The sequence below is a fragment of the Topomyia yanbarensis genome, chromosome 3 (genome assembly GCF_030247195.1).
Source record: "Topomyia yanbarensis strain Yona2022 chromosome 3, ASM3024719v1, whole genome shotgun sequence".
Taxonomy (NCBI): domain Eukaryota; kingdom Metazoa; phylum Arthropoda; class Insecta; order Diptera; family Culicidae; genus Topomyia; species Topomyia yanbarensis.
Window position 1 is genome coordinate 401,210,375 of NC_080672.1, and position 17,118 is coordinate 401,227,492.

Below are 17,118 nucleotides of genomic sequence, written 5' to 3' on the forward strand. Positions count from 1 at the left end.
TGGGTTAATAATATTGTTGATATAGTAAGGGGGGAGTTAGGAAGGGCTCCTGATTTTTTTTACTACGTAACAGGCCGACGCACGTGGGTACCCGGGTACCCACAAAAATGAAATGCCAATAACTAAGGTAATTTCCAACCGATTTTGATGCTTTCAGGTGTTTTGGATTCAGAAACTAATCCGCTTTTGGACTTGGTAAAAATGAATCGGGTTACTTCATTCGGTTCCCGGGAATCCGGATTTCCAAAAGCAGGTTCCAGTACTGGGATACTATTTGTGAACTTCAATGGAATACGAGCAATATGGATATCAAAATTCTTGGAATTGCTTTACTAGGCTGTATCTCGTGGTTTTGGAACCATTTGGTGATTTGACCCCGGAACGGACATTCCGGAGCAGGTTCCCGTGGGGCCGTGAGTGGCCATTCCATTCCAATTCCATTTTAAAAATTTCCATGGGGTCTCGTAACAATAAATAACAGACTTCCGAGACAATTTGAAGAGTTTTGATACTCATATTGCTAGGACATTTACAAATCATACCCTAGTACTGGAACATTGCCCCGGAAAATCCGGATTACCAAGCACCAGATCCATTGATCCGGTTAGATTTTACAAATCAAAAAGTGGACGAGTTCCTGAATCCAAAAAATCTAAAAGTGTCCAAATCGGATAAAGGAATTCATAGTTATGAGCATTTCAATTTGTGGGTACCCGGGTACCCACGTTGGCCTGTTAAAGGTGTTTTTTTTTGTTGGACACATAACAGTGAATTGGATAAAGCTAAAAGTATCCATATTTGGGAATTGACAATAAGTTCTACAATATTGATGTGCATAAAAAGCTTTTGGGCGATGCTCTTTTTTTAAAAAAATTATCATAGTAGGCTACGAACGAACCCCGATTTAGTAGCTCTCAGGTAACTGCTACGCCGCCTTGATTTCAAAACCAACATCTAAAACGTCACGTTAGGGTCGATCCACAAGAAACAGAATCGATTTCATTCGACACCATTTTTTTATGGTCGAGTTCGTTTAATTTGTTGTTGCACCATGGTGTAAAATTTTTCGTTATTCACCGACAAGTTCAAAACAACACATTTCTTCAATTAGCTGTCCAATATTTTCGCTTTTTAACAAATGTCTAAAAATTGAGTCATGCGTCCGTACGGTGTCTGACTAGGGAAAATCGATCTTCGAGCAAAACGAGCAGAACAAGTTCAATGCCAGTGGGGCCCATAATTTGTATGCCCGCTGAGATGTGGCTTATGTCAGTTCAATACAAATGGTATAGAGATGCCATATACGTAGTAGCTCTTCATTTTGGAATTGACAGGTGTATAAATCGCATCGAATGGCGTGACGACACCATTTGCTGCTAAGCAGAAAATAAAGTAACCAGCAAAAAGACAAGATACACCTTGATTCGAAAAAATCGAAAAGCTAAATAGTAGAATTCAACATGGTCTGTTAACCAGAATAGGTTTTTAACATATTTTTTTCCACTCTTCTACTCTAGAGCTTTTCTGACTATTTTAAAACTGGCAACACGTATAAGAAAACAAACAAGGGCAGTAGAGAGGACTTCTGAGAACGAGAAAAAAGAAGGGCTATATTTGTATATTGATTGTTTTCAGGAAGAGTTGGATGAGGTGGACGTATAAGGAAGATCCCGGTTTGCCATTACATCCCGAACCGGAACGTTGGGTGATCTTCCTCGGGCCCGAAGGGAATCCAGTAACTAAGACCTGGCGCCACAATATTCGCCACCTGTCCATACAATATGCTAGATGTCGTAATAACCATCCCCACAAGCGCAAAGATCCTTTCCACAAGTCCGAAGATGCGCATCCAACGTGTAATGATTTCACACGATCCGAAACATAACACGAATGAAATCTCGACTCACATTAAACCAAGGTTTCGTCGACACCTTCGGGATAATAGAATGTAGCAAAGCTTCCCGTTACTCCATGAAGTCTGCCAACTTTTGAGTGACCTCTGTTGGGACACAAAGAAAAAATCGTTAAAGCGGATTGGTCTTTAGTAGATTTCACCTTCTAAGGAGCTCTCCTTGGCTAAGGAATAAGCCTCGTCATTGCCCAGAATGGAGCAATGCGTCCCCTTGCTAAAGTGTTATCTGATACGATTTTTAAATAAAGTGCCCTGAAAATACGAGGAGCACTTGACCGGTTTCGTCGAGCAAATAGCTTCAATAGCACTAAGGCTATCCGAAACGATGAAGTAATGATCTGTGGGCAAAGTATCAATGACCCCAAGAGTGTACTGATCAGCAGCTAGTTCTGCGACGTAGACTGATGCAGGATCATTGAGCTTAAGTGAAACATTGATATTTTCATTGAAGATACCGAAGCCGGTAAACCCGTCGAGATTTGTTCCCTCAGTGTAGAACATTTTATTGTAGCAGACTTCGTGGAATTTATTTAAAAAAATATTTGGGGTCACTTGCGGGCGTATATGATCCAAAATTCCACGAAACTCTTCCAGCGAGGTTATATCGAAGAATACAGTTGAATCAGAAGTATCTGGAAGATAAACGTGGTGGGGATTATATGTAGAAGAATTGTTATTCTGTGACATGTAGTCGAAGTACGGGGAGATAAACAGGATCCGAGAATTAAGCTCAACAAGGCTTGTGAAATTAACAATCAGATACAATTAGATATCCCAAAGTCGACTTTTCAGCAGAAAAATAGTCGGCAGCACTTTGAAACTCATTGTGTGGGCCAAAAGCATGAAACCCACGGCAATGCACAAACAACGATACTGAATTTTCTCCAGTTTGATAAAATGAATGTTCGCAGTGCAGCGAAACCAGAAAAGCTCGTACTCATCACCGACAATATCGTTGTTTGGTACAACCTAATCGGGTCTTCTGGGTGGTCACCCTACCATGTCCCAGTTATTGTACGAAGAAAGTTGATAGGCAGGTCTGTTTCAGATACTTAATGTGGCATCTCTAGATACCTTTGGAGTCGAACCAGACCTTGAGATATGTAACTTCATAACCTGAACAATAGTTTGATCCATCAATAGTTGCGCTGGTTCACGCTTTCATGAAAGCACGACTAGCTCAGTGCTCTCCGTAGAGAATTCAGAGGCAACTTCGTCATCCTCCAGTTTCCTTAGCTTGTAGGAATTTGCAAGACAACTTTCAATGTCTTTCACGTAAAAGTTGTAGAGTAGGGGGGCTAGGACATGACCCCTAGGGAACACCCATGTAGCTAAGTCCTGGTGTCGATGAATCACCATACAAAAATGAATGTGTTTTTCCGACAACAAGTTCAGCAAAAAGTTTAAAATCAGTGAATGATCATGCTGGTGCAGCTATTCTAAGAAAACGTTTAATGAAACTGGTTCAGAACTACCCCTAATATCCAAGAACACTGACGCTATCTGCTCTTTGTTAATTGACAGAAAGCCGTTTGTTTTGACCCAATCTTCGATGCGGAATAGAATGTTTTCCACGAACAACTTCCAGTTGCGGGATAGCACTGCAATCGGCCGATACGAATTGTGGTCGGAAGCTTGTCGAACACTCTCACTTGTCTAGAGATTGAGGGACAATGTTATTCGCCTCACGTTGCACAGTAATCACCCTCTATGCAACAGACGGACATAACTTCAAAAGTTGTCCGAATTCTATAAAAATTTACCTTACAGTAATTTTGTGACGCGGAATTCATATTTGAAATTCAGTTTTTTTCGACTTTATTTTGGCATTTTGGTGGTTCAAAAATTTCATTTTCAAAAATTAATTATAGTTACTTTTTAAGAGAATTGACATTTTTGAATTGTTGGTAATTCTGAAAGATATTTACAAAATTACCTTGCGAACCTATCCACTTGAAACACTACCATGCGTCTTCTTCAGACTTGTAAAAAATCACGATTTTTATACCTACTTGAAAAAAACAGTTAAAACAAAATATTCATTTCCGGAAAGTACTCTAATTTAGTACACTGCAGTAAAAACCATCTTTCCGAAGTGTTGCAAAAAACGACAAACACTTTCAACATTATATTACTTTTATTTAATGCACAATCTATTAAATATTCCGCATATCTGAGCTAGAAGAATGGCTTGTCTCGACTGTAAACATAGGCCCAACCAAAAATCTTTTAAATGAAGCGAACTTGATTCAAATCGAAATGTTAACTAAAAAAATATATTTATTTGAATAACAGTTGTTTGAATACAGTTTTTTACAGTTTACACCATCCATTTCACCTTTGAAGTTTTGTAAAAATCGAACAGTTGATCTCTAGATTTATTATTTAAAAAAATTCTAATCATCGTATTCACATGTTAAATTATGACAAAACTGAAATAACTTTTTTAGGTTTTGTCCAGTTAGGCGACACAGCGCGGCGCCCTATCCTCTTGAAGTCGTAATATCCCAAAAGCGTTTGAAAATGAGCTTGAATAACAAATTGAGTCACCAATTATAATTTTGCCTGATAATAGAGAAACCATCTGAAATAAAATGATTTAAATCTTAAATTGCATTATTTATTATTATTATTTATTTGTTGGGTAATAGTGTAAATTTTATATGGTAAATTCGAAACCTTAGGCTACGGTCAAACGATGAACGCAAAGTAAAGTTTCCTTACGAAGGATGGCTTGTGTTTTCCATCTTAAAAAATCCCAGTAACCTCGACTACTAATCCTTGGCAAATGTATATCCAACTTCGATTAGCTCAGTTCGAAACGAAACACACAATTTCAACAACGGTCAAAATCAACGATAAATACTCGTTTCTCTGTTTATTCAGAATTGCAACATTATTTTTTACAGAGATCTCAGTAAAAGTGACGTTTGAGTGCTGAGACTCGGAAAACATTTCACCGAAAATCAGCAAACTAATCTCACTTTACTGAGATATCAGTTTCTAAATTTGCTGACTACACAGCTGTTGGGAAATTATCGAGCCAAATTGAGTGTGTACGATACTTTATTTTGCTTAATTCTCTAAATTAGCAACGTTCGCTTATATATTAACAAGGTTTGGCAATTGTTGATGTACAACAGTCTCAATATTGACAAGTTCAGATTGAAAATGTGAAAAGCGTGCTGTTAAAATATTCAAGAGATGCTAAACTTCGTACTTTGTTTGTGGAATCCACCTTAATCTTTTGTTTCTAATCTTAAATTTCCTTTTCCTGATATCTTTCCAATTGCCATCACATTATATCTCTTTTTGGGAATCTTTGATCGAAACTCATTAATAACTCTACCTTAGGGTTTCCAACAATGTTGCTTTTTTGGTAATCCTGCGCATGAGAGTCCCATGCCAATAAATGTTCAGATCAATTCAAATCAACTGTCGTGTATAATGCCACCGGGGTGGTATCCATAACCATGTATTTTCTTCATAAATCATAAATTTTCCCATTCAAACTTAATTGTTTGCTTAATTGGCTCAAATTTGAAAAAGTCTTAGAGTTGCATGGAGAACCATGCCACTAAACATCTATTTCCAGCTGATCAATGATAGAGGCAACTTAGTGGGCTTAAGACGGCCCTGTCAAGGAGACTGGAAAATGGCGGCTCAACTTCAAATAACATGGAAATATTCGGTGCACAAGTGTGTGACGAATGATCATTTTTGCAAAAGCAGTTTTCAAAGAGCTCGATAGTTTTACCGGAAATATTTTTGCATGATCAGAAGCAAGATTCACAAGTTAATCAAGCGATTTGCTTGTTTATTAGTTTCATTTGGGTTTTATTCGAATCACACGCAGACAGAGTTAATCATAACAAATTTCATGATATGCGCACACCAGGAATATTTTTATTTTTACTAACATTCTTGCAGGGTGTCTTGAGCCTTGAAGTGATCAATTGTTCCCTTAGTGATTCAATAGATAGCGCTATAAGTGTATCACTATGCACCAAATATTTAAGAACACTCGTACGAAGGTAAATGAAGCATCATAAATCTACTAACATAAGCAACGATGTTTCGGCAAAGTTTAGTCATATGATCAGACTCTTGTTTCGTCCAACCCTCCGATCTGTTTGAGTGCTATCTACCATGACTACTATTCGAAAGAATACACCACTTTAAAAAGTTAATTAAGATTCTTGATTTTATAGGGATTAAATCCAGCTTTTAAATACATATATTTGGGTTTTGAAAGCTTACCATGTCTGTGCCGCAGTAGCTAATAATTCGTGAAACCTAATCCATTCTACAGCCAGTGCATGCAGATACAAAATACAAATGTTTACTTCTACTTGGGCCTCGCGTTGATGTGTTTGTCTATTTTGTCTATTCATTCTACGCAGGCACCTACCATATTTGTTTGCGTCTGTTTGGTTTGTTCTTTATACACCGACGAGTCTGTGCTGGCTGCGCAAAGCTGCAATTTTGTGCGGGTAGTTAATTTACTGTTTTCAAATTTACGAGCAAAAGTGCATCAGTTTGTTTGACTTCTGATGTGGTGTTGGTGTTAGTTTCTATGCATCATTCCTCATATGCGGCCATATATTGCAACATATGGTCCGAGTGCACAAATAGGTTGCAGCTTACAAAAAGAAAACAAGCAGTTTTGCAAACATTCGATGTGAAATATCTTTTTCGGTCAACATTTGTTGCGCGACACGACATATATTATTACCTGGTTCTAGGGTGCCTGTTTCTTTTTTGGACTTTTCCCTTTTCTAATCATAATTATTTTATTCTGTGATTTGAAGCATAAGATCTGTTGAATGCTACACTCTATAGGATTGAAAATTAGAGTATTTCACATATGGTCGGTGTTAAGTCAGACCGGACTAAGTCGCAAAACATCAAAAAATGAGATAATGATAGCTCTGGATAAAGAATATCGTCAGGTCCATTCGACTTTTGTCAGATTTGAAATATGTAACAATAAACAATATTTATGGTAAAAATAAATTTCCAATCATAATGTAAAGGATGCTGCGATTGAAACTTTAAACTCGTTTTTCTCGATATCAATATTTTGTCACTTAGTCCGGTCTGACTTAACACCGACCATATGTTAAGTCAAGTATATAACAGAACCTAGCGAAAAGATGATCACTAATAAAAGAAATAAAACAGGTATCTTACTCTATCTTCTGCTAGCGATCTCTGGAAATCCAGATGATAGATGGAGGTAGATAAAGAAAAGATTCGCTGACACATTTCAGCATGTGTCACGCGTTCAAAACTCTCTCCCCACTGTTTCGGTTCTCGCGAGGCTCCCACCCCATCGTTCTGCTAGGGGCAGTGGGTAGTAGGGACTTGACGTACAAAAAGCTTTTTCCATCTACATTTACCAGCACTCCTTCGTTTTGGGGTCATTCAACACAGCAAATAACTATAAACAGTGAGCCTTCTCACAGTACGGATATTGATTAGATAATGTATGTCGTATAATTCTAATTTTGTGTTGTAATGAATGTTTTTGATTCAAATTGCGGAATTGATTCACGTAACCTAACATGAATATCTGTTTTCTACCAAGACTGTACATTTGGGCAAGGCATGTTGACAATGGAATAAAAAAATGTAACTAAATCCTAGACGCAATTGACTGTTTAGCATAAGAAGACGATTGCCAGAAAGAAGCCACACAGCAAACGTTACCGTGTCGGGTCAACTTTCAGGTTGCTGTCACGGTCATGAATAAATGAAAAGTTCAAAATTAATGGAAAATGTGTTGTTAGGCCCAACGATGTGAGTATAGATCCCACTCTCTGTAAGATAACGTTTTCCGTGACTGTCGTGGCTACGTCGTTGGAAAGGGTGAGGTGGAGGTGCTACTAATGGCAATGAGGAACAGATTTGTTGTTTCAGTGTTGTTGACTTCGAAATTGAAAATAAACGAACGAAGCTTTTAAACATTTGAGCAATGGGCCGTATCAGCGCGTAAGCGGTGAATTAGTTTAAAACTATATTTGAGTCGTGTATGAATAAAAGATAACGAACATAAAAAACATTTGTTCGTCAGTTCATCTAGAACTACTCTATTGGATTGATAAAAAAATTTATTTTATTGATTTCTGAACATAGACAATGCAAAATAGTTCCTTGGCGAAACTTTAAATCCAAATATTGAGATGTTTCCCTAGAGTTCACAAAAATTTTGTAATTTCCGATTAGTTTTACATCAACTGATATTTAAAAGGATGAATGGAAAAATGGAAACATAGACGTGATCCACCCAACGACATTTTACCGGTATAGGTTATTTTTTTGGACGCGAAACAATAGCGCAGGATGAGACGCAAAACTTGCTTGCGATCGTTATCAGTATTCGTTTCAGATTTCCTTGACGTCATTCTTGTTAATTCAACTTACTTATCACACAAGCCATACACGCTAGGAGATATCAGTGTGTACACATCATATATTAAATATTGCTTATGAAAATTTAATTTTCCGGTTAATTTTCGCCAACATCTCGAAATAGCCGTTTGTGGAAAAATAAAATACATTTAAATGCACATTTAACGATTTCAAATTCGAATCAATTATTGGCTGTGAAATGAAAACCTTGTCGAACTTCTAAAAGTTGGAAGTGACCGGCTATATGCAGCAATCTACCGCGTGATCGTGAGGATCTGGGTTAATTGGTTGGATGGGTTCATTTCTCCTATCCACAAAACAGGTGTAATAACTACACTCAGGTTTTTTACGCTGGGCATACGTGCGCGTAAAAAATCGCTCTGATTCAAAAATCCGCTTAAAAAATTGTGTTAATTAAAAAAGTGCGTAAAACCTGAGTTAATTCAAAATTACCGTGTTAATTGAAAAATCCGCAAAAAAAAAACTTTTTTCTTTCGTCGATTTGATAGAAGAATAGTTACTCCCGCAAAGTTTTAGCACTGCTGAAACCACGAAAAATTGCAAACATACGTGTTTTAACACAACAAACAACTTTTCAGAATATACGAAGAACGTTAGAGAATTGCTAATAAAGTTATCAAACTAGGTGTAACCCTTCGCGATGCGAATTTTTTTATTGGCAATACCGTTGTTAGCTATATACAGGGTGTTTGGTTCATGATTAAGAACCTCTCGAGGGGTGATTGACTGTCATATTTGGAAAAAAAACGTTCTACACATACCATCAAATCTCAACCGTTACAGAGTTATTGAACTTAATGTGTAAAAAACTTATTTATCTTAAAATACCCTCTAACTCGAAAAGTATACTTCGTATTTTAAATCTTTTAGTTCCATTGAAAAGGTGAGAAAATTTCCTATTGATTGGAGTTCTCATATATTTCAATTAATTAGTTTTAATTAACTTTTAGTCGTAAAGTAGTTAAAAATTGGTGTTTTTGATGAGGTATTTGTTAATTTTTTCAAAATAATGAATTATGATTATAGCAATATTTATTATACAAAAGTTGGGTTGTAGAACGATTCATAATTTGTTCTTCACCATCATATTCCTATCTCTTCTCGTTTCTTTGTAATGCCTTCACTAAACTTTTGTAATCGACTTTTATGTGCTTAAGAGACTCTAATCTAAATAATATACTTTATATCGTTATTTTAAAGGCTTCTTTGAAAAGTTGAGAAAATTTCTTCTCAGTGTATGTACAAATGTTTTTAGTTAAGTGTACTAAATGACTTTTTACTAGTAAAATAACTCGAAATCAGCTTTTTTGGAGAGTTTTGTAATTATTCTAAATATTATTTAACTAAATTTATCGTTACTCGTTGTTCATTTAGTGCCTCTTAACATTCTCTATAACTTGTTATTCGACTCTTTATCCCTATCGCTTTTCATTTCACTGCAATTTAATAGTTAAAACAGCATAACCTAAATGTAGTGAGTTCGAAATCGTAGTTTTTTCATATGAAACGAGGTAATAAAAATGGTTTTGCTTCAAAACCAAAAGAGATAATTGAATGGAGTTAAAGAAAAAATTGTAGAACTTGCTGAGATTTATTCATTCCATGATAATAATGGTGATGTTTATTATTTATTATTTTAATTAACTTCGTAAAGAACAGTAAATGCACTTAACTGAATGGTATTGATACATTTTTCTCTGCAAAATTTTTCTGGCTTTCGAATAAAAACAAGAAAAGGTACAATAAGTACAATTTTTTCTATAAGAGCTAGTATTAGGGTAAATGAGATAAACATATCAAAGTTCAATAACCCAAAGACATGAAAACAAGAAACGATAAGTGTATCATATCAAAGAAAAAATATGCAGCTCTTCAAGACTAACAATTTGAATTATTAAAATGGTGATGCTAAATATTAAGATTTTCGCGAAATGAACGAAAAATCGATCAAAATTGTTAAATTTTAAATAAATTACTGTGAAAAGGTTACTTAGCCTCATTAGAAACATGTGAGGACATCATTCAATGGGAAATTTTTTCACCTAATCTAATGGATCTAAAAGATTTGTAATACAAAGTAGGCTTTTTGAGTTAGAGCTATTTTAAGACAACTAGGTTTTTAACACAAAAAGTTCAATAACTTAGTAGCGGTTGAGATTTGATGGTATGTGTAGAACGATTTTTTCTCCAAATATGACAGACAATCATCCCTCGAGAGATTCTTAACCATAAACCAAACACCCTGTATACGTTTTTGGGGTCACTGATTCTGATTTTGACGTCGGAAATATAAAATTAAAAATGGCGGATCCAATATAATGATTATGCTTCGCAACATTTCATGTTTTCTTTATATTGGCCTAAAACATCTTACAAGGGGGCTTTCGGGGTAACTGATTTTGATTCTGATGTCCAAAATGTAAAATTCAAAATAAATTCGCTAAATATTTGCCGTTTTGATAGCGCCATTTTGAATTATCGAATTCTGAAATCAGAATCGTAATCAGCGACCCTAAAAATCTCGATAATCGAGTTTTATGCTAATTGTAACAAAATTCGCAAATTTCGTAAAAAAATGGCTACCATTTTTGAATTTTCAAATTCTGTTCTCAGAATCGTGATCAGCGACCTCGAAAACCACATAATCTATTTGCATGCTAGTTGAGAGGTTATCCCTGTCTCTCAGAATCTTTTATAGACCAACATAGTAGTAAACTCCATTTTTACATATTTTGATACTTTTTTTTCGAAAAAAATGATCTTCGAAAAATTCTGTAAATAATCTATTACTTAGCTCAATGTTTGAGATACTTGCAAAAATGTTTTGGATCTCTAGGACTTTATGTTCAGGTACAGCCGACATTAATGTAAAAAAAACTAGATTTTCGAGTTTGTATTGTTTATAACTAATAAGTAATTGATAAATTCACATATTTTCTTGCGCTAGTTGTACTCAAAACATTCATAAGAGTTGATTAAAAGAATGAATTCGTATTTATATGTCAACGCTAACTAGAAATCCAATAAAAACTTAGGAGAAGTAGGTGGGTTAAAGGGGTCTGCCACATGAAAGAATCCATAACTTGAGAACTTTTAAAGCTATTTATACAATGCTTTTAGAAATTTTGTTTGCAGTAACACAAAGTACAACTTTACTGAAGACTTAAAGTCTCTATGAAAATTACCATTGAAAAGAGTAATTTTGATTTTGTGTTTCACTTACAATTAATCACTGAATTGTGTATTCCCTTAGAAGCACAAGGAAACAACTTCTCCAAACAAATCATACTTCTAAGGTGAACAGTAGAGTGGGACATGGTTATATGAAAAAAATTAAATTTCGCTCCGAGTAACTTTTTGGGTCCCATTTAGCTCCCAGAACAACTCTGCAAATTTTTAGTTTGATCGGTGAAACTATATTTTTGCGCCCACGGTTTAAAGTTTATATGGGATTTCGTATGGGGAAAACGTCTTTTGCAAATTAATTCTTCCAAGAGTCGCCCGTTACCTCCTAAAAATAAATAGATGTCTGATTTTTATAGGAAATTTGTCAAGGAAATAAAGTTTAGAAGACCATGAAACGATCTGATGCTTGTGGAAAAAGTTATTAAGAAAAAACCGATTGATGCCCTGATGATTGATGAAAATTTCACTTTTCATAGCATCACTGCTGCTGACTATCGAATTATATACAAATTTTTTAACTTTTTCTAATTATATACAAAAAAGCCCCAATTAATCCCTCAAAACCCTTACGAAGTGGCCAAACAGTATAGATTATTGATTTAGACACATTAAGAGAAGACCAAAACAAAATTGCATATAATTGGACAACCAACAACAGTGGTGCTAGGAAAAATGAATATTTTATCAATCGTCAGACCATCAATTGGTTTCAGCTTAATAACTTTTTTCTCAAGCGTCAGATCGTTTCGTAGTTTTCGAGACTTTGTTTCTTTGTTAAATTTCCTACAAAAGCCACATAACGGTTTATTTTTAGGATGCAATGGGCGACTCCTGGAGGAATTATTTTGTGAAAGTTAATTTTTCCATATAAAATCCCATGTAAACTTTAAACGACGGGCGCAAAAATATAGTTTCAGGGATCAAGCTAAGAATTTGCACAGATTTTCTAGGACCCAAATGGTACCCAAAAAGTTGCTCGGAGCTGGAATCTATTTTTTGTCCCACCCTAGTGAACAGCCTAAGACGCTATTAATTTTGAGCACGAAAGCGGCATTTAAAACATTGTGCATTATAATCGTTCGTTATTTATTTCGGCAATCGAATGGCAAGTGACAAAACTATGCCATTGTACTAATTTTGCATTAGTCTAAAACATTACATGCCTAAAATAAAAATGGTTGACATCGACTTGGAAATAGGGTTCAATGGAAACCACTTCATATATCCGAAATTTCTAATTTAAAATAAAATTCTAGGATTGTTGCTGTTAAACAGGCGTCATTCTACCTATTCCAACGCCGCGTTGGAATAGCTAGAACCAAATCCATAGCGAATATTTTTGTGGCGTGTGTCGTATCGCCTCGTGTGCGTACAGCTTTAGTTGGGCAACCTCCAAACTCACTGCAAAAATTGTGTAACGTGATAGACGTATCAAAATGACTATAAAGCGAATACCGTTCATGGTAGAATATAACGTTCTGTAGAAAAAATGTGTGGTTTGCAGACCTTAATAATGTGCAATTGTGATAGAATCTGGTTTTATCGTTTTTGCAGACTTATCTTATGAAATATGCGCAAACTTTTAACGTGACAGATAGAAGACTTGACCATATTATCATTAATCAAATGCTGTAGAGCTAGAAAATCCTCAGACTGCTGGGGTACCCATTTGCTGCACCTGACATGTTGATCAGGTTATTAAGGTTCAACTGAGAAAGTCGAAGTAGCCATCTTTGAAAACGAAAAAATAACAGTTTTTTCTTCATGAAAATGAATACTGAAGTAATTTCCAGAATACATTAAATGATTTTCATTAAGATTGTAGTGTGAAAATCTGCTTTTTTCGTTTTCAAAGATGGAAAAGACGGCGTGCTTGACAGAAGACAGGGAATTACATACACGAAAAAGGAAATTGATTTTTCGCTCACTACAACATTATTCCGTTTGAAACAAATCAATGAGTGATAATAAAATTTCCTAACAATTATTTCAATAAATAATAAGTTCTTTCGCCAGCTACATCGCTATGTTCTCTGCGCTGTCTGAAATGCTCTGATAACCACCCAACCTATGCTCCTTGAGATGCCTTTTGCGCTTGAAAATTCGATAAAGATAGGTCACGGTGGCAAAAATGCATAAGAAAATGGCTGAAAAAAAGATTTGTAAACTTAAGCCATGCAATCAAATGCAACCTTTGCAGCAAGGAACCTACCAGTGTCAAAAAGATTCTTCTTCCATCGTTGATTCTGCTCCGGTTGCTTGTCTTTGTGAGCTCTCAGCAGCACTTCAGATGCAATGTAGCCCAAAAAGTCCGCCACGAGTAGCACTAAGAACGGCATCATACAGTGCTCGTTTGCCTGAAATCAGAGTAATGATTAGCGTATTTACATTCGTTCTGTGATACAACGATTCTGGAACGTACTTTGTAAATGCCGAACAGATAAACTACGACGATTATGATCCCTATTAGGACTGCGACAACATAGACAGTCGCATACTGGTAGTATGGTTTCACTAAAAGAAATCGAGAATAAGTATGTAACTCGAAACGAGCTCATGTCGAACCGGAAATTACGATGGCATGAGCATTTGTTTACAAACAAAACTATCGCCGGTTTATTCTTATCTCTGATTCAGATGTACATAATTCATTCGCATAGATTTTTTTCCGTTACATTGATTAGCACAAAGTAAGCATGATTTTAAAACCAACAAATTCGCTCGTGTTGATGACAAATCAATTTTTTTTTTATCATCGATTATCAAAATGTGCGTTTCTCCCTAAAATACTCACAACTCTCCGGTAGCTCGCTCGCATCGTCGTATTTCATCAGTAGATACACCGACGCCGAAATGGAAGCAAGCATCGCCCACAGGCTCATGAGACCCACGAGGACGCCATACAGTCTGGGACTGAGCAGACAGTCGAAAAGAGAACTACTTCTAGAATTAGTAGTCATTTTTCCGCCTAAAACTATTGCACTACAAAAAAAATAGCTGATAACGTCTGCTACTGCTCTCGAGCAACTCATCTACAATACTGTCAGACACACTGGTGTAGGCATGGAAACAGAATCCAGTATCAGGCAAGTTAAGTGTGCGCGCAAATCAATTTGAGATAGAGCAGGGAACACGTTTTTATTTCGCGCAATTTTATTGAATTCATTTTAATGGGCTTGAATCGTCGCGAGAGCTTTTTGTTTTTGATTATTGCTAGGTAATGTTCAGTATCAGTTGCGAAACGAAGAGGGGCTGTTTTCTACGTATGACAAATCTTTGGCGGTTTATCGATAATCTTCCTAAATAAATAAATGAATAAAGGAATGCAAATAAATACTTGAATGAGAATCCGTTGGAACTATTGCACCGCAATATTATTTTGAACTGTCTAGCTGAAGGGATGTCGATAGATGGAAGTCTATGTGTAGTAGTCTGTAAAAAAATTAGTTAATTTTCAAAAATTTGTTCATTTTCAACCAAAATGAATAAGTAGTAAAAACTATTCCATTAGCAGTGGCGGATCCAAGGGGAGGGTCTTGGAAGTCCGTACCCCCTCAAAAATTATTTTATTTGCTGAAAAATTTAAATGAGTTTAAATTTTATATTAGTTTCAAACTCAAAATCATTCCAAGGAAAAATTGACTAGCGAAACTGGTATTCATTAAATAAGATTCGTAATACGTATTACGAATTGCACAATTTTCATTTTAAAATCGAAAATTCGGACTCTTCCCGAAATTTTTTTTTCTGGATGCGCCCCTGTCCATTAGGAATTTATTTTTCATGATTTACGCTTTCTATTAGTGTTAGTGTGGGCTGGAACTGGGTTAAAATAGAGTTACTAACCGCCCTTATATTAAAGAACATGTCCTTAATATCGACGAGTTTGGGAAGCGTCCTTTATTTTACCTGCAATGTCCTTAATTTTAGTCTCAAACCTAGAGATATTTAAAAAATATTTCAAATCAAGTTTATTCCAAAAGAATGAAACTTCTCAATCGTATCATCAATTGAACATTATTTTACGACACTTTCTGTCAATAAAGCTACTTGTATACGCTTCGCGACTCACAGCAACCATAAAATAAATGAAGTTTACTTTACTTAAAATTCGGACACATTATTCATTCTGTAGCATGTAGAATCATCATCTATTGGTCTGATTTGAAATGTTGTGATAGCGAATTATCTGTAAAACACACGTGATTCGGTGGTGAAAGATTCGCCTAGATAGATACATGCAGTCTTTAAAAAGTTGGGCAAGATGGAAAACGAGAAAACGAAATTATTCCTACACTCGCTTGGAAAACCTGACACTGGCCTGACATCCTAAGTCGCATTTAATTCCAACATCGAGCTATTTTTTTAATTTATTTTGATTATAGAAGTTTTAACCTTAATTTCATTCGCCTCTTCGGCTTAGAAAAATCTCTAACCCTATGTGCGGGGTTGGGATTCGAACCCAGGTGAGCTGCATACAAGGGAATCGATTTACCAATTACGATATGTCCGCCCTCAACATCGATCTACTTGTGCAGCGCCAAAAACAATCTTGAATTTGCCGGGCTCCTTTTAGTATCGCTAGATAAAACTTTTGTCCGGGAACATGCAAACACGGGTTTTCTACATGGGTGTGCACAGAATCAATTTTTGGAAGTAGAATGAACAGTTAGTGCAAATAACAAAATTTATGGATTTTGAGAAAGCAGTAATTATCTGCAACATGATTGGTCCGTACTATTCGACCAAGCGAGCTAGCGTTGTTAGCCGTCAATATGGGGGTTGTGGAACCTGAGAGACTTAATCAAATTCGTGAAATTATAAATAGAAGTGTCGCGTGTTCGTTTGTATCATTCGTCGCCTGGCTGCTAAACGAGCAACATCATGGCTATAACGTTCGGATGGTACAACAAGCGGTTAAACACCATGTTGAGGCAGGATCATGGTTTCCGGCGCACTTCGTTTTATCGGGTTCACAGACAAGCAACATACGGATGCACCACCGAGCCGAACCGACAATCATGAGTGGGAAATAAAGCAACAGAAGACTGTACGCACTAATAACACTTCGGGATACCATATTATACGATAGAAAAGCTTTCTAATTCCGATCTTGTTTACTCAACGGTTTGACTGGGAAACGGGCAATTTATTTCACTGCTATCGCCTATTCAACCTACGTTACTTTTTAATTCAAAAATTTTCTTACATACTAATTTTATGGCAAGTGAACTGACAGCACTGGCAGCATTCGGTCTAATCTCCATTGCCGACAGTGTTGATAACTGTCACACCATGTTCGAATTTGTACTCGTTTTTTGCTGTGTGCAAAGCTTATAACGCGCGCGATTTGAAACCAATGCGCATAGTAATGCTACGGTATGAATCGAGTCGTTCACACTCTATGATATGCAAAATTAAATTGGAAAGTTGGTTTTGGATTTAGATCAGCACACTGCAAAAATAATTTATTTTTCTATTGTCAAATTGCTATTGGTGATTTGTAGGTGCTTACGGTAATGAACCTGTTGGCACACACGTTTCACATTTCGAATATACTTGATACGTTTTATCACTAGGGCTGA

The 17,118-nt window shown here is 36.0% G+C and overlaps 2 protein-coding genes across 3 annotated transcripts in view; one reads left to right on the plus strand and one right to left on the minus strand.

Annotated features, from left to right (window-relative positions):
• Positions 1-17,118, plus strand: part of LOC131694310 (putative uncharacterized protein DDB_G0271606) — a 356,903-nt gene that overhangs the window by 310,957 nt on the left and 28,828 nt on the right. The gene's annotated exons all lie outside the window — the stretch shown is intronic.
• LOC131694316 (uncharacterized) lies at positions 13,463-14,547 on the minus strand. Its single transcript, XM_058982958.1, has 4 exons — positions 14,328-14,547; positions 13,956-14,047; positions 13,746-13,890; positions 13,463-13,680 (listed from the first exon to the last, which is right to left on the minus strand). The coding sequence occupies exons 1-4, from the start codon at positions 14,491-14,493 to the stop codon at positions 13,550-13,552; spliced, it is 534 nt and encodes a 177-aa protein (XP_058838941.1). The 5' UTR covers positions 14,494-14,547; the 3' UTR covers positions 13,463-13,549.